General features: G+C 44.9%; 1 protein-coding gene across 1 annotated transcript; it reads right to left on the reverse strand.

Annotated features, from left to right (window-relative positions):
* Positions 1-14372: 14372 nt before the first annotated feature.
* Positions 14373-14903, reverse strand: LOC121872161. The gene has a single exon (XM_042374840.1). It carries the CDS (start codon positions 14901-14903, stop codon positions 14373-14375), a length of 531 nt encoding a protein of 176 aa, XP_042230774.1.
* Between the last annotated feature and the right edge of the window lie 674 nt (positions 14904-15577).

Raw genomic sequence — 15577 nt, forward strand, 5'->3', positions numbered from 1 at the left:
ATAGTGCAGTTGATGTGGTGTAAGATGATAGTGTATTTATAGTGAATATGATAGCATAGATGACAATTAGTTGATGTAGTGAATATGAGTAGTGTATTTATATTTAGAAAATGATAGCATAGATGACGGTGTGGCTAGTGAGTGTAGATGATAGCGTATTTGTGGTGAATATGATATGGTGTGGTTGTAGCCCGAATATGATGGTGGGGCTGATGTAGTTATAGATGATGGCGCATTTGTAGTGAATATGATGGTGTGGTTATGGCAGATATGATGGTGGAGCTGATGTGGTGTAGATGATAGCGTATTTGTAGTAGAATATGATAGGTCCATGGCTGATGTAGTGTAGATGATGTGGTGTAGTTGTAGCAGATATGATGGTGGAGCTGATGTAGTGTAGATGATAGCGTATTTGTAGTGAATATGATAGTGTAGCTGTTGTAGTGTAGATGATAGTGTAGTTGTGGCAAATGATAGTGGAGCTGATGTAGTGTAGATGATGAGTGTAGTTTTTGAAGTGAATGTGGCACACACCACCACATCATCCCCCTACCCTCCTCCTGACTGACCTTCTGCATCGTCCTCTACCCTCCTCCCCTAGCTGACACCACCACCATCATCCCCTGCCCTCCTCCTGACCCAACAACACCCACCACATCATCCTCCTACCACCTCCTCCCCTGACTGACAAACACCACACATCATCCTCTACCCTCTCCTCCCCTGACCTTCCACCACCACATCCTCCCTACCCTCCCTCCCCTGACTGACACCACCACCACATCATCCCCTGCCCTCCTCCCCTGACTTCAACAACACCACCACATCATCCTCCTACCCTCCTCCCCTGGCCCAACCAACACCACCACATCATCCCTACCCTCCTCACGTGACTGGCTTAACACCACCACATCATCCTCTACCCTCATCCCCTGACTGACAACACCACCACATCATCTACCTCCTCCCTGACTGACAACACCACCCACATGTCCCTACCCTCCTCCCCTGACTGACAGCACCACATCACCCCTACCCTCCTCCTGGCTAACCAACACCGCATCATCCCCTCCTCCCCTGACTGCTTAACACACCCACATCACATCCCCTACCCTCCTCCCTGGCTGACAACACCGCCACATCATCCCCTACCCACGCCTCCCCTGACTGACAACACCACCCACATCATCCCTACCTCCTCCCTATTTGACAACTACCACATCATCCCCAACCCTCTCCTGACTGACAACACCACCACATCCCTACCCTCCCTCCCTGGCTGACAACACACCCTTCATCCCCCTCCTCCCCTGGCTGACAACACCGCCATCATCCCCCTACCCTCCTCCCCTGACAGCAACACCACCACATCATCCCCTACCCTCCTCCCCTGGCCAACCGCACCGCCACATCATCCTACCCTCCTCCTGACTATTAACTTTACCACATCATCCCCTACCCTCCTCTGGCTAACACCGCCATCATCCTCTACCCTCACATCCCCTGACTGACAACACTACCACACATCATCCTCTACCCCTCATCCCCTGACTGACAACACCACATCATCCCTACCCTCCTCCCCTGGCTGACAACACCTGCACATCATCCCCCTACCCTCCTCCCCTGATGACAACACCACCACATCATCCCCTACCCTCCTCCTGGCTGACAACACCGCCACATCATCCCTACCCTCCTCCCCTGGCTGACAACACCACCACGTCATCCCCCACCACTCCTCCCCTGACCCAACAACACCACCCCACAATGGATAAATTTAATTGTGGTGTTTTATTTTAGTTTTTATTTAAGGTTATTATTTATTGATATTTTTATTATATATGGTATTTCCTGCGGGTTAATACTTATTAGAATAAAGTTTTCCTTTACTTTGAATATCAAAAACCTGTAATTGGTGGTGAGTAGTGGGCTTCACTTCTCTTCTGTGACCTCTCTCTTTTACACCCCCGGCAAGTCATCATCTGACCTTACCCTGGCTGACCTTTCCTCCACTTCCCCAGTGCGTAAATAATAACAAACATCATCCCGAACTGACAGAACCAAAAGAAATATATAGAAAGGATGTGATATTGGTGGTGTCAGCCAGTGAATTGTTGTCAGCGAGGAAGGGCGGGGTATGATAGTTTTGTTGTCAGTCAGGGAAAAAATAGTATTGTTATGTGTTGTCAGCCAGATCGAATGAAGGTATGATGGCGGTGTTAATCAACAAAGAAGGATTTTTTTTTTTTACGGGCTTGGTAGAGGTTCCAAGTGTTCCCTGAAGAAAGCAGTGATGGGTAGGGAAACACCATGGAGTACACTGAAGTCCATTTATTAACGGATGGGAGAAATACAAGTGGTGACTAGCGGTGTGCCAGGCACGAGCACAGAGTCAGACTGAGACTGCCTTGCCATATGGCAGCCTCGGGGCAATGTTGCTACATAACACGTGCAGTGGTGCCACGTGATATATACATAGGTGCTAATCAGCACAGTAGCTTATATACAAGGTTGCTATAAACAGTAAGCTTAGATACATAACTACACTTGTACCGGGCAGGTCAACGACCCACAACGGAGCCTGGGGGGCGAAAAAATGAACGGAAAAAAATTGTAAATATAGACAAAAAGGTTATACTGTATTAATCTACACCACGAAGATGTGACCAGCTTTTAAAGTGAGACAGATTGTAGAGCATGGAAACACAGAAGAGGCAGAGCATTCACAGTTTGGCTGTGTGAGGAAAGAAGGAGGTACTATAACGGGTTATTTAGTGTGACCGACGTCACAGAGAGCAATTGGGCACCGTGGGCAAGACAAGGTGTCACGAGCCACGGCCTTGCCGGCGGTACACAGGATGCCAAATCCACCGAACATTGCCCGTTAAAGTACCTGTAAAGAGAGAGAGAGAGTGAAGCAACATTGGCGGCGAAGGAAAGGGGAGAGATTGTCGACTAAAGGAGGTAATAAGACAGAAATGCCTTTGATTCCACCCTATCTAATAGTTGGACAGAAAGAGCCACCCAGATATAGAGCAGTACTCCAAGTTAGGACGAATGAATCCTATATACTTGGACAACTGCTCAGGAGGAAATAGCTGCAACTCTGTACAGCATTCCCAACTTTCGGGAGGCAGCTTTGGTTATACTAAGGATGTGTGATTTCCAGGACATATTGGAGGAAATGGTGAGGCCTAACATATTTATTCAGAATTTGGGAGGATGATAGCCAGGAGGGTTAAGGGGTATCTAAGATGTGTTGTCAGCCGAAAGGGATTAGGGTATCTAAGGTGGTGTTGTCATCAGAGAAGGGTATGCTAAGAATGTTGTCAGCCAGAAGAAGGTTAAGGGTGTCTAAAGTGGTGTTGTCAGCAAAATTAGGGTATGCTAAGGTGGTGTTGTCAGCCAAGAGAGGTTAAGGGGTATGCTAAGGTGGTGTTGTCAGCCAAGAGGATTAAGTATCCTAAGGTGGTGTTGTGCAGCCAGGGGAGAGGGTTAAGGGTATCTAAGGTAGTGTTATCAGCCAGGAGAGGGGTTAAGGGATATGCTAAGGTGGTGTTGTCAGCGAGGAGAGAAGGTTAAGGGTATGCTAAGGTGGTTTTGTCAGCCAGGGAAGAGGGTTATGGGTGCTAGGCTAGTGTTGTCAGCCAGGAGAGGGTTAAGGGTATGCTAAGGTAGTGTTGTCAGCCAGGAGAGAGGTTAAGGGTATGCTAAGGTGGTGTTGTCAGCCAGAAGAGGAGGTTAAGGGTATGCTAAGGTGGTGTTGTCAGCCAGGAGAGAGGGTTGGGTATGCTAAGGTAGTGTTGTCAGCCAGGAGGATATTGAGTGTTCAGCAGAGAGGGTTAAGGGTATGCTAAGGTAGTGTTGTCAGCCAGGAGAGAGGGGTTAAGGGGTATGCTAAGGTAGTGTTGTCAGCCAGGAGAGAGGGTTAAGGGTATGCTAAGGTGGTGTTGTCAGCCAGGAGAGAGGGGTTAAGGGTATGCTAAGGTGGTGTTGTCAGCCAGGAGAGAGGGTTAGGGTATGCTAAGGTAGTGTTGTCAGCCAGAGAGAGGTTAAGGGTATAAGGTGTGTTGTCAGCCAGGAGAGGTTAAGGGTATGCTAAGGTAGTGTTGTCAGCCAGGGGGGGTTGGGTATGCTGGTGGTTGTCAAAAGAGAGGGTTAAGGGTATGCTAAGGTGGTGTTGTCAGCCAGAGAGAGAGGGTTAAGGGTATGCTAAGGTAGTGTTGTCAAAGAGAGAGGGTTAAGGGTATGCTAAGGTGGTGTTGTCAGCCAGGGAGAGGTTAAGGGTATGCTACAGTAGTGTTGTCCAGGAGAGAGGGTTAAGGGTATGCTAAGGTGGTGTTGTCAGCCAGGGGAGAGGGTTAAGGGTATGCTAAGGTAGTGTTGTCAGCCAGGAGAGAGGGTTAAGGGTATGCTAAAGTGTTGTCAGCCAGGAGAGAGGGGTTAAGGGTATGCTAAGGTAGTGTTGTCAGCTAGAGAGGGTTATGGGTATGCTAAGGGTAGTGTTGTCAGCCAGGGGAGAGGGGTTAAGGGTATGCTAAGGAGGTTGTCAGCCAGGAGAGAGGGTTAAGGGTATGCTAAGGTGGTGTTGTCAGCCAGAGAGGGTTAAGGGTGCTAAGGTGGTGTTGTCAGCCAGGAGAGAGGGTTAAGGGTATGCTAAGGTGGTGTTGTCAGCCAGGAGAGAGGGTTAAGGGTATGCTAAGGTGGTGTTGTCAGCCAGGAGAGAGGGTTAAGGGTATGCTAAGGTGGTGTTGTCAGCCAGGAGAGAGGGGTTGGCAGCTAAGGTGGTGTGTCAGCCGAGAGAGGGGTTAAGGGTATGCTAAGGTGGTGTTGTCAGCCAGGAGGAGAGGGTTAAGGGTATGCTAAGGTGGTGTTGTCAGCCAGAGAGAGGGTTAAGGGTATGCTAAGGTGGTAAGCAACAGAGAGAGGGTTAAGGGTATGCTAAGGTGGTGTTGTCAGCCAGGAGAGGGTTAAGGGTATGCTAAGGTGGTGTCAGCCAGAGAGAGGGTTAAGGGTATAAGGTGGTGTTGTCACAGGAGGGTTAAGGGTATGCTAAGGTGGTGTTGTGGGTTAAGGTAGTGTTGTCAGCCAGGAGAGGGTTAAGGGCATGCTAAGGTAGTGTTGTCAGCCAGGGAGAGGGTTAAGGTATGCTAAGGTGGTGTTGTCAGCCAGGAGAGAGGGTTAAGGGTATGCTAAGGTGGTGTTGTCAGCAGAGGAGAGGGTTAAGGGTATGCTAAGGTGGTGGTCAGCCAGGAGAGGGGTTAAGGGTATGCAGGTGGTGTTGTCAGCCAGGAGAGAGGTTAAGGTATGCTAAGGTGGTGTTGTCAGCCAGGAGAGAGGGTTAAGGGTATGCTAAGGTGGTGTTGTCAGCCAGAGAGAGGGTTAAGGTATGCTAAGTGGTGGTTGTCAGCCAGGAGAGTGGGTTAAGGGTATGCTAAGGTGGTGTTGTCACAGGAGAGAGCGTTAAGGTATGCTAAGGTGGGTACAGCCAGAGAGAGGGGTTAAGGTATGCTAGTGGTGTTGTCAACAGGGAGAGGGTTAAGTATGCTGGGTGGTGTTGTCAGCCAGGAGAGGGTTAAATGCTAAGGTGGTGTTGTCAGCCAGGAGAGAGTTAAGGTATGCTAAGGTGGTGTTGTCAGCCAGGAGAGGTTAAGGGAGTATGCTAAGGTGGTGTTGTCAGCCAGGGAGAGGGTTAAGGGTATGCTAAGGTGGTGTTGTCAGCCAGGGGAGGGTTAAGGGTATGCTAAGGTGGTGTTGTCAGCCAGGGGGGAGGGTTAAGGGTATGCTAAGGTTGGTGTTGTCAGCCAGGAGAGGTTAAGGGTATGCTAAGGTGTTGTCAGCCAGGGAGAGGTTAAGGGTATGCTAAGGTGGTGTTGTCAGCCAGGGGAGAGGGTTAAGGGTATGCTAAGGTAGTGTTGTCAGCCAGGAGAGAGGGTTAAGGACATGCTAAGGTGGTGTTGTCAGCCAGGGGAGAGGTTAAGGGTATGCTAAGGTGGTGTTGTCAGCCAGGAAGAGGGGTTAAGGGTATGCTAAGGTAGTGTTGTCAGCCAGGAGAGAGGGTTAAGGGTATGCTAGGTGGTGTTGTCAGCCAGGAGAGAGGGTTAAGGGTATGCTAATGGTGTTGTCAGCCAGGAGAGGGTTAAGGTATGCTAAGGTAGTGTTGTCAGCCAGGAGGAGGAGAGAGAGAAGGGTAGGGTAGGATAGTATTGTTAGAATGATGCAACAAAAGCAGCTGTTAATAAAAAAATTGAGAAGTTATAGAGAAATATAAAAGAATGAAAATGTAAAATGGAAAAAGGAGAGCGAAAGTAAACAGACAAATAAGGTAACTGAAGCATATGGAGAAATATATGTTTGAGAAAATGAATAATGATGTGAGATAAGCAGTCAGAAATGTGTGATAAAGAGAAGCAAACAATAAATATCACAGACAAACACAGAAGAAAGCAGAGAAAAAATAATAATAATGGCAAATAGACACAAGAAACTTAAAGGCAATATGAGAGCCAAGGTTGGGTTAGGTTAGGTTGGGTTAGGTTAGGTTAGGTTGGGTTAGGTTAGGTTGGGTTGGGTTGGGTTGGGTTAGGTTAGGTTAGGTTGGAGTTAGGTTGGAGTTGGGTTGAGTTAGGTTGGGTTGGGTTTGGGTGATGTAAACTAGTGGGGGCAATCCATAGTGTTTTTTCCTTTCATGAGATCAAGGCCAAGTCGTGTTTGGTGTGGAAGTCGCTGTGGCAATATCCGTTTAGTCTTTCTCCTCACGCTTTATTAACAAACAGAGCGACATGTAGATGCACATATGTCCTGTTAGTTCAAATTATCACATGGTACTCATACGTCACATCATCGTCTTTGTTCATGAACTTTGAACACTAGCAGCTCTTTTTTCTGACGAGTGTTCTTAGACATTGAGTAAAGGTGTCTCTCTCTCTCTCTCAGGTTCCATCTTCAGTGGGATTTAAAACACAGACAGAGTGCTGAATATAACCCAAACACTAACCTAACTAACCAAGATCAAGTCAAAGATCCATCTTGCATAATCAACAACAATTTCTCCAGTGGGATTTAAACACAACATACCTCGTGAAGACAGAATACTGAAATACCATACCCCTCCCCACCCACCGGCTGACACCATCACTATCAGACTCATCCCCACCCCGGCCCCGACGAAATACCATTATCCCTCTCTAGCTGACAACACTATCCCCCTTTCCTTTATCTAACACAACCTGGCAAATCCTAACCCTAATAGCCTAACCTAACCTAACCCTAGCCTAACCTAACTAACCTAACTTCTTCTTAAACCGTCAAAGAGGAGTTAAGGTGTTTAATCTTCAGGTGAACCAGGTTACGTTTTCATTATAAGAGACAAACACTTATTTTCTGTTTGAGTGTTGACACGAGAGACGTCACTTCAGGGGTATGTTCAGGCTACCAGAGACTATCTCTTTAACCATGTAGTTTCCCCCTCTCCAGGTGGCCGTGTACACCAGCTGGGACTCAAAAACCCAGCTGCCCGAATGCCAGCTGGGACTCAAAAAACCAGCTGCCCGTATGCACTAACTGACCCTCAAAAACCAGCTGCCCGTGTACACCAACTGACCCTCAAAAACCAGCTGCCCGTGTACACCAACTGACCCTCAAACCAGCTGCCCGTATACACTAGCTGACCCTCAAAAAACCAGCTGCCCGTGTACACCAGCTGACCCTCAAACCATCTGCCCGTATACACTGGCTGACCTCAAAAAACCAGCTGCGTGCACAACTGACCTCAAAACCAGCTGCCCGTGTACGCAGCTGACCCTCAAAAGCCAGCTGCCCGTGTACACCAGCTGCCCGTGTACACCAGCTGACCCTCAAAAACCAGCTGCCCGTGTGCACCAATGACCTCAAAAAACAAAGCACCTCAAGATACATATACTCCACCTTCCTCGCCTTAATTTACACCTTCAACCAGATAATCAATTACAAGCTCTTGGGAAGACCAAAGATAGCGTCAAACCCACAAAAGACTCTATCGTATAACCAAAAAAGAAAAGACTCCATAACCGAAAGAAATACTCATAACCAATGCTTGAGGTCTTTGTGGTCAGTGCCAGATGACCTCCCGATAGTCAAGGTAGGAAGGTCTAAAGATTAAGTGTTTTATATCAGATTAGCCTTAATCGTCAGGACAGAACAGGTAATGTTGTGGAGTTGTTCTCTACCACGCTGTTTACTCTCAGAAAGATGTTGATGCATACTGTAAACAATAACAAATATTGCCGTAGATATTGTACCGTAAACAACAAACAAAAACAATACCGTAAATGATGTACTGTAAACAACAAACCAAAATTATACCGCAAACAGGTGTGTGTAAAAAAAAAAAAAAAAAAAAGACCAACTACAACTCAACATCAAACATAGCCGGCCGAGAATCAGCAGTAAATATTCGGTCAAATTTACCAGAAAGGTATTATATTCCTCAAGGTCAAATGGTGTAAAAATTAATCATTCCCTTTTCTGCTGTGCTTTGAGTTCTGATAGTTGATTTTTTTACAGATTTCAAAAAGACTGCCTTTATGATTTACTGTTTTTATTGGTATGTAACCTTTCATGATTATTAACTTTCAATTTAGCTGATAAATTTGTAGCGTGTGTGTGTGTGTGTGTGTGTGTGTGTGTGTGTGTGTGTGTGTCTATTTTATCATATTTTTCCATTATAATTTAGCTTATTTATATTGTATGGTTATATGTGTATGCTTGTATTTTTCATCGATATATTGGGAGAAATTTATAATTGTTCCCATAAATTTTTTCCGTATATTTGTGAACATTTATAATGTGTGTATCTAACTTAATTTTTTTTTCGTATGTAATGCGAGAGAGAAATCTATTATAAACCAAATATTACCACAACTGACACAACCTCATCTGACCTGACCTGGCCTGACCTGACGGGAACATAAGCAACCTCCATCACACACACACTTGCACTTAGGAAAACATGAAACAGTATTTTTGTTACTCACACCTACAAACCTGGATTCCTCCTTAAACAGTGAGATTGAAAGTTACTATTGTTCTTTGAAAGTGATGGTATGGTTAGGTTGGTTAGGTTAGGTTAGGTTAGCAATAAAATTATTCACATAAAACCCCATAATCATACAGTACTTACAGTGTCAATAGTGCCAATATAAATCCCAAACATGACAAGACAAGCATTAATCCAACCGCACAACTTATTGCACCATATAAGGCAGTACAGGGTAATTACACCCGTTGACGCTGATCCCCTGCAGGTATGGGTAGAATTGTAGATCAAAACGCGCGGAAGACTTAAAAACGACCGCGTGACCATCGTCCCTAGCTTCTACTGTAAATGTGTTGGCTGTATTATTATTGAGTTTACTTGTATCAAGTTCTCCATTAATTTTACATATAGAAATTATAAAGGCACGGCATCTTCTGGTAATGTTGTTTTTGTTTACAGTACAGCATCTGGTAATACTTTGTTCATTACAGTACAGCATCTACGGTAATGTTGTTTTTGTTTACAGTGCAGCATCTACAGTAATGCTTTTGTTCATTGTTTACAGTTTATTACAATTTATAGACCAAAAATTTTAACAATTGAAAAACAGACAAATAAATTCAACAATTACCTTAATTAGCAGAAATTATTACGACGCGCAAGAAAAAATTAACAATTAGAGGGCATTTATTATAGGAACACACATTATTAAAGTTGACGAACAGAATTACTAATAAATAAATAAAAAATATTACAATCAATTCAAAACTACAACATTTAGAGACACAGGAATTAAAAATGATAGACAAAATTTTGTGAAACTCGTAATCATTCATCCGTCAGTGAACCTTCCTCCAAAGAGAATAATTTAACCAACTTCACAAGCTTGTATATGAACGTCCATCAATACAATAATAAAAAACTCATAATACTGCACTACACAAATTCTACGTCATGAAAAATTATCGTATCAGGAAGAATAATTGAAATATTACTATAGGACCCAGCACCATCAAGCGAACAGTGTTTAGGACCTACTGTAGTTTATCTCGCGGATGGAAGTCGAGTGGTTGCGGGTTTATTTTTATTTCAATTGTTATTTTGATTGTGGTAAAATCATTTTTGAAAAACGCATCTCGTTTCAGTCTAAGAATGTAGAATTTTTCAGGTGTTAATAGAGAGGCACGTGGAGATCAGTAGGTGGTTTGGTTGGTATGCATGGAAAAGTTTTACATGCATGCGCGAGGACTATAATTTACACGGACACATTTACACACGGACACTTACACGGACGCAGACACACACACACACGGACGCAGACACACACACACGGACGCAGACACACACACACACGGACGCACCGCCACATGGACGCACACACGCACATGGACGCAGACACACACACACATACTTGGTATGGTTTGGTTAGGTTAAAGAGGTTAGCTTAGAGAGGTTAGGTTAGGTTAAGATGGGTTATGTTAAGTCCAAATAGGTTAGGTTAGGTTGAATTCAAATAGATGAGGTATTAGGTTAGGTTGTAGTTAAGCTAGGTTAAATTAGTATAGGTAAAAACCAGACTAGGTTAGGTTAGGTTAGTTAGGTTAGGTTAGATTCATGTCATCTTTTCACAAATGATTTAGCAGATGAACGACTGCAAAAAACAAAGATCATATGACCTTTATTCCCTAATATATACAACCCAACTCTTAATAGCAAGTAAAGACAAACGGCATCTCTCCGTCACCTCACTGGGACTCAAATCACCCAAATCAATCACCCTGTTAAGCTTCACGTCGACAGATTACTAGGGTCGTCCCACTGTCCCTCACACCGGCGTTAAGTGAAGCGAGTCTTGCGCCTAGTTGTCCGTCTGGGCAGTGGTTCTCAACCTGTTTGCCCCATGCACCCTTTCACCATATGTCAGAATGTCATTCTCCTCCTTTCCAAGATTGTCTGCCTCAGTGCATTCCAAATAATATGCATATAATACTGAAAAACTTTATTTTTCCACATTAGTACATATACATTCCCCTTGAAACCTGAATTCCTGGGGGAATTTCCTGCTGAGAAACCCTGGTCTAAAAGGAATAAACGGAACAACTGTTAATCTTCCTTACGTTTAAGGACGAGGAAAACGACGTTAATTCGCAGGAAACGAACAAAAGAGTTTTTTCCTCACACTTAGATGTCATAAATGCACAAGTTTTCCACCACTCAACGATGGTTTCCGCTGGTCCAGAATACAAATGAACTTATGGTGACAGCTCACGAGGGGAGACCAAAATAGTTAGAGAGGTTTTATTGCAATTTTTTATTATGATTGGTCGTTGTTTAGGAACAAGATTTTATATAACTTCATAATGGCGTCGTTAAGAGGCTCACAATTCAACAAGTCACAGTGTTTTATTTATATCATTTAGCACATGCACCCTAGAACTGTCATGAAGGGGGGCACAGTGGTCGCCTCACCCCATAACACCCATTTTTTTACCATGCATGGCCACGTATTTTAAGACAAAGGCCTGAAATTTTGTTTATTTATTTATTTATGTATTTTTGTTTGTTTGCATATGAACTTAATTTTGGCCCAGAACGGATATAAGTTAAGAGCTGCTCCCCATAATCCAGGTGGTAGAGGCTGCACTCACCAGGTTAATTTTACTAAGTCAAAAACAAGCTTGAGCAACGCCGGGTACACCAGCTATTAGAGTATATTTCTTGGCTTTCTGATCTCATGCACATTCCTACCATCATATAGACTCAAGGAGACTGGCATAGTACTCAAGGAAGCTAGAATCGTAGTCAATGTTACCATCGTACTCAAGGAGGCTACCATCGTATTCAAAGAGGCTACCATCGTATTCAAGGAGGCTACCATCGTATTCAAAAAGGCTACCATCGTATTTCAAGGAGGCTACCATCGTATTCAAGGAGGCTACCATCGTATTCAAGGAGGCTACCATCGTATTTCAAGGAGGCTACCATCGTATTCCAAGGAGGATACCATCGTATTCAAGGAGGCTACCATCGTATTCAAGAAGGCTACCATCGTATTTCAAGGAGGCTACCATCGTATTCATGAGGCATCATCGTATTCAAAGAGGCTACCATCGTATTCAAGAGGCTACCATCGTATTCCAAGAAGGCTACCATCGTATTTCAAGGAGGCTACCATCGTATTCAAGAAGGCTACCATCGTATTTCAAGGAGGCTACCATCGTATTTCAAGGAGGCTACCATCGTATTTCAAGGAGGCTACCATCGTATTCAAGGAGGCTATCATCGTATTCAAAGAGGCTACCATCGTATTCAGGAGGCTACCATCGTATTTCAAGGAGGCTACCATCGTATTCAAGGAGGATACCATCGTATTCAAGGAGGCTACCATCGTATTCAAGAAGGCTACCATCGTATTTCAAGGAGGCTACCATCGTATTCAAGGAGGCTATCATCGTATTCAAAGAGGCTACCATCGTATTCAAGGAGGCTACCATCGCATTCAAGGAGGCTACCATCGTTTCGCAAGGAGGCTATCATCGTTTTCAAGGAGGCTAGCTTTGTATTCAAGAAGGCTACCATCGTATTCAAGGAGGATACCATCGCATTCAAGGAGACTAGCATCGTATTCAAGGAGGCTACCATCGCATTCAAGGAGGCTACCATCGCATTCAAGGAGGCTACCATCGTATTCAAGGAGGCTACCATCGTATTCCAAGAAGGCTACCATCGTTTTCAAGGAGGCTACCATCGCATTCAAGGAGGCTACCATCGTATTCAAGGAAGGCTTTGTATTCAAGAAGGCTACCATCGTATTCAAGGAGGCTACCATCGTATTCAAGGAGGCTACCATCGTTTTCAAGGAGGCTACCATCGCATTCAAGGAGGCTACCATCGTTTTCAAGGAGGCTAGCTTTGTATTCAAGAAGGCTACCATCGACATAGGAGGATACCATCGTATTCAAGGAGGCTACCATCGTTTTCAAGGAGGCTACCATCGCATTCAAGGAGGCTACCATCGTTTTCAAGGAGGCTACCATCGTTTTCAAGGAGGCTAGCTTTGTATTCAAGAAGGCTACCATCGTATTCAAGGAGGATACCATCGCATTCAAGGAGACTAGCATCGTATTCAAGGAGGCTACCATCGCATTCAAGGAGGCTACCATCGCATTCAAGGAGGCTACCATCGTATTCGGCGAGCTACCATCGTATTCAAGAAGGCTACCATCGTTTTCAAGCGAGGCTACCATCGCATTCAAGGAGGCTACCATCGTATTCAAGAAGGCTACCATCGTATTCAAGAAGGCTACCATCGTATTCAAGAAGGCTACCATCGTATTCAAGAAGGCTACCATCGTATTTCAAGGAGGCTACCATCGTATTCAAGAAGGCTACCATAGTACTCAAGGAGGCTAGCATCGTATTCAAGAAGGCTACCATAGTATTCAAGGAGGCAAGCTTCGTATTCAAGGAGGCTACCATAGTATTCAAGGAAGCTACCATCGTATTCAAGGAGGCTATCATAGTATTCAAGGAAGCTACCATCGTATTCAAGGAGGCTACCATAGTATTCAAGGAAGCTACCATCGTATTCAAGGAGGCTATCATCGTATTCAAGGAGGCTACCATCGTATTCAAGAAGGCTACCATCGTATTTCAAGGAGGCTAGCATCGTACACAAGAGGGCTAGCATCATAAAGTTATCAAACCAAACGTCATCATAAGGCAAGGAATATAACACGTGTGTCGACTGACGGGCGCCTCTATGTTAAAACGTTCCTAGTCGTCGGAACTGCTGTTGCACGGATGGCGAACGTTTTGCTGCAACTAAATCATTTTGTTTTTCAGGTGAGCGCTGCGTAACACTTCTGCATTGTCGATTCTCTTCTGTTGTGACATGAAATATAAAACCAATCAAATTATTCATTATTACACAAATCTATATATTTTTTTTGTTAGGTTCAGTTACGTTTCAATATACAAGAAAAAAATACATCAAAGTAATTTATCTGATGTATGTTTTTAATCTTTCCCGCCCACATGACTCTCACCTGTAGCAATTATACTTGGCAATATAAAATGTGTATTTCCCTCTAGTGAAACAACAGCCTGACGACCAACCAAAACATAACTCAATAAACCCATAAATAATGTTGACGTAGGAAATTAACTTTAAAAAAATTTAATAATATTTCTTCAATTAGAACTTTTAAGATAGACAGGTAAGGGAGCACCGTGTTACATCTATCAGGGAGCGTAGTGTGGCAGGCAACAGGCGGGGGCAGATAACATCACAAACACACCACACTACACAGTCGATAAAGGGTGTGGGCGGGAGCAAAGACACGCCATGCTGTCACTCACACTGATGCTGTGGTGCCATACTGAGGGCGAGGCTGTGGTGCCATACTGAGGGCGAGGCTGTGGTGCCATACTGAGGGCGAGGCTGTGGTGCCATACCGAGGGCGAGGCTGTGGTGCCATACTGAGGGCGAGGCTGTGGTGCTATACAGGAGGGTGAGGCTGTGGTGCCATACTGAGTGGCGAGTGCTGTGGTGCCACTGAGGGTGAGGCTGTGGTGCCACACAGAGGGTGAGAGGTTGTGGTGCCATGCTGAGGCCGAGGCTGTGGTGCCATACTGAGGGCGAGGCTGTGGTGCCACTGAGGGCGAGGCTGTGGTGCCATACTGGAGGGCGAGGCTGTGGTGCTATACTGAGGGCGAGGCTGTGGGTGCCATACACTGAGGGTGAGGCCAGGTGCCATACTGAGGGCGAGGCTGTGGTGCCATACTGAGGGCGAGGCTGTGGTGCCATACAGAGGGTGAGGCTGTGGTGCCATACTGAGGGCGAGGCTGTGGTGCCATACAGAGGGTGAGGCTGTGAAGACATATTGAGCAAGGCACACTACAACACGTTAAGAAGAGCGGCAGTAAAGAGTGATGGTGGTACTGAAGGTCGTGCAGGAGACAGCGGCCCATCAACTGGATATAAAAAACTGACGGTAAATATTGTGACAAAATAAGAAAATGGAGAATACAAAACACGAATTTGGTCACAGGAAGACTGAAATAATAACTGGTTTCGTAGCATAAACTTCCAAATTAAGATGATTACCCCAGCTTATTTTACCTTAGGATTAACTACCCTTAACTTAACCTAACCCAAACAAGCCAACCTAAAACTAATCACCTCAGGTACTGTTAAGGAGGGTGACCAATCTTCATGTGAATCAATAGTCCTTGTGATTATTAACAACAGAATCCTACTACAATAAAGAGAACAGACAAAGCGAACAGAGAAGTACCAGTGAGAGAGAGAGAGAGAGAGAGAGAGAGAGAGAGAGAGAGAGAGAGAGAGAGAGAGAGAGAGAGAGAGAGAGAGAGAGAGAGAGAGAGTTTAGGGCTCACTACCAGGACAACAGAAGGTAAGGGGATCCAATAACTGCTTAGGGTGTGTATTAAGGGTGTGTATTAAGGGTGTGTATTAAGGATGTGTATTCAGGATGTGTATTAAGGGTGTGTATTAAGGGTGTGTATTAAGGGTGTGTATTAAGGGTGTGTATT

The sequence above is a fragment of the Homarus americanus genome, unplaced genomic scaffold (assembly GCF_018991925.1).
Source record: "Homarus americanus isolate GMGI-L3 unplaced genomic scaffold, GMGI_Hamer_2.0 scaffold32396, whole genome shotgun sequence".
Lineage (NCBI taxonomy): Eukaryota > Metazoa > Arthropoda > Malacostraca > Decapoda > Nephropidae > Homarus > Homarus americanus.

What these genes read in the sequence shown, in the direction of transcription:
- LOC121872161 (XM_042374840.1), bottom strand. Translation starts at nt 14,903, where the DNA reads ATGTCTTCACAGCCTCACCCTCTGTATGGCACCACAGCCTCGCCCTCA.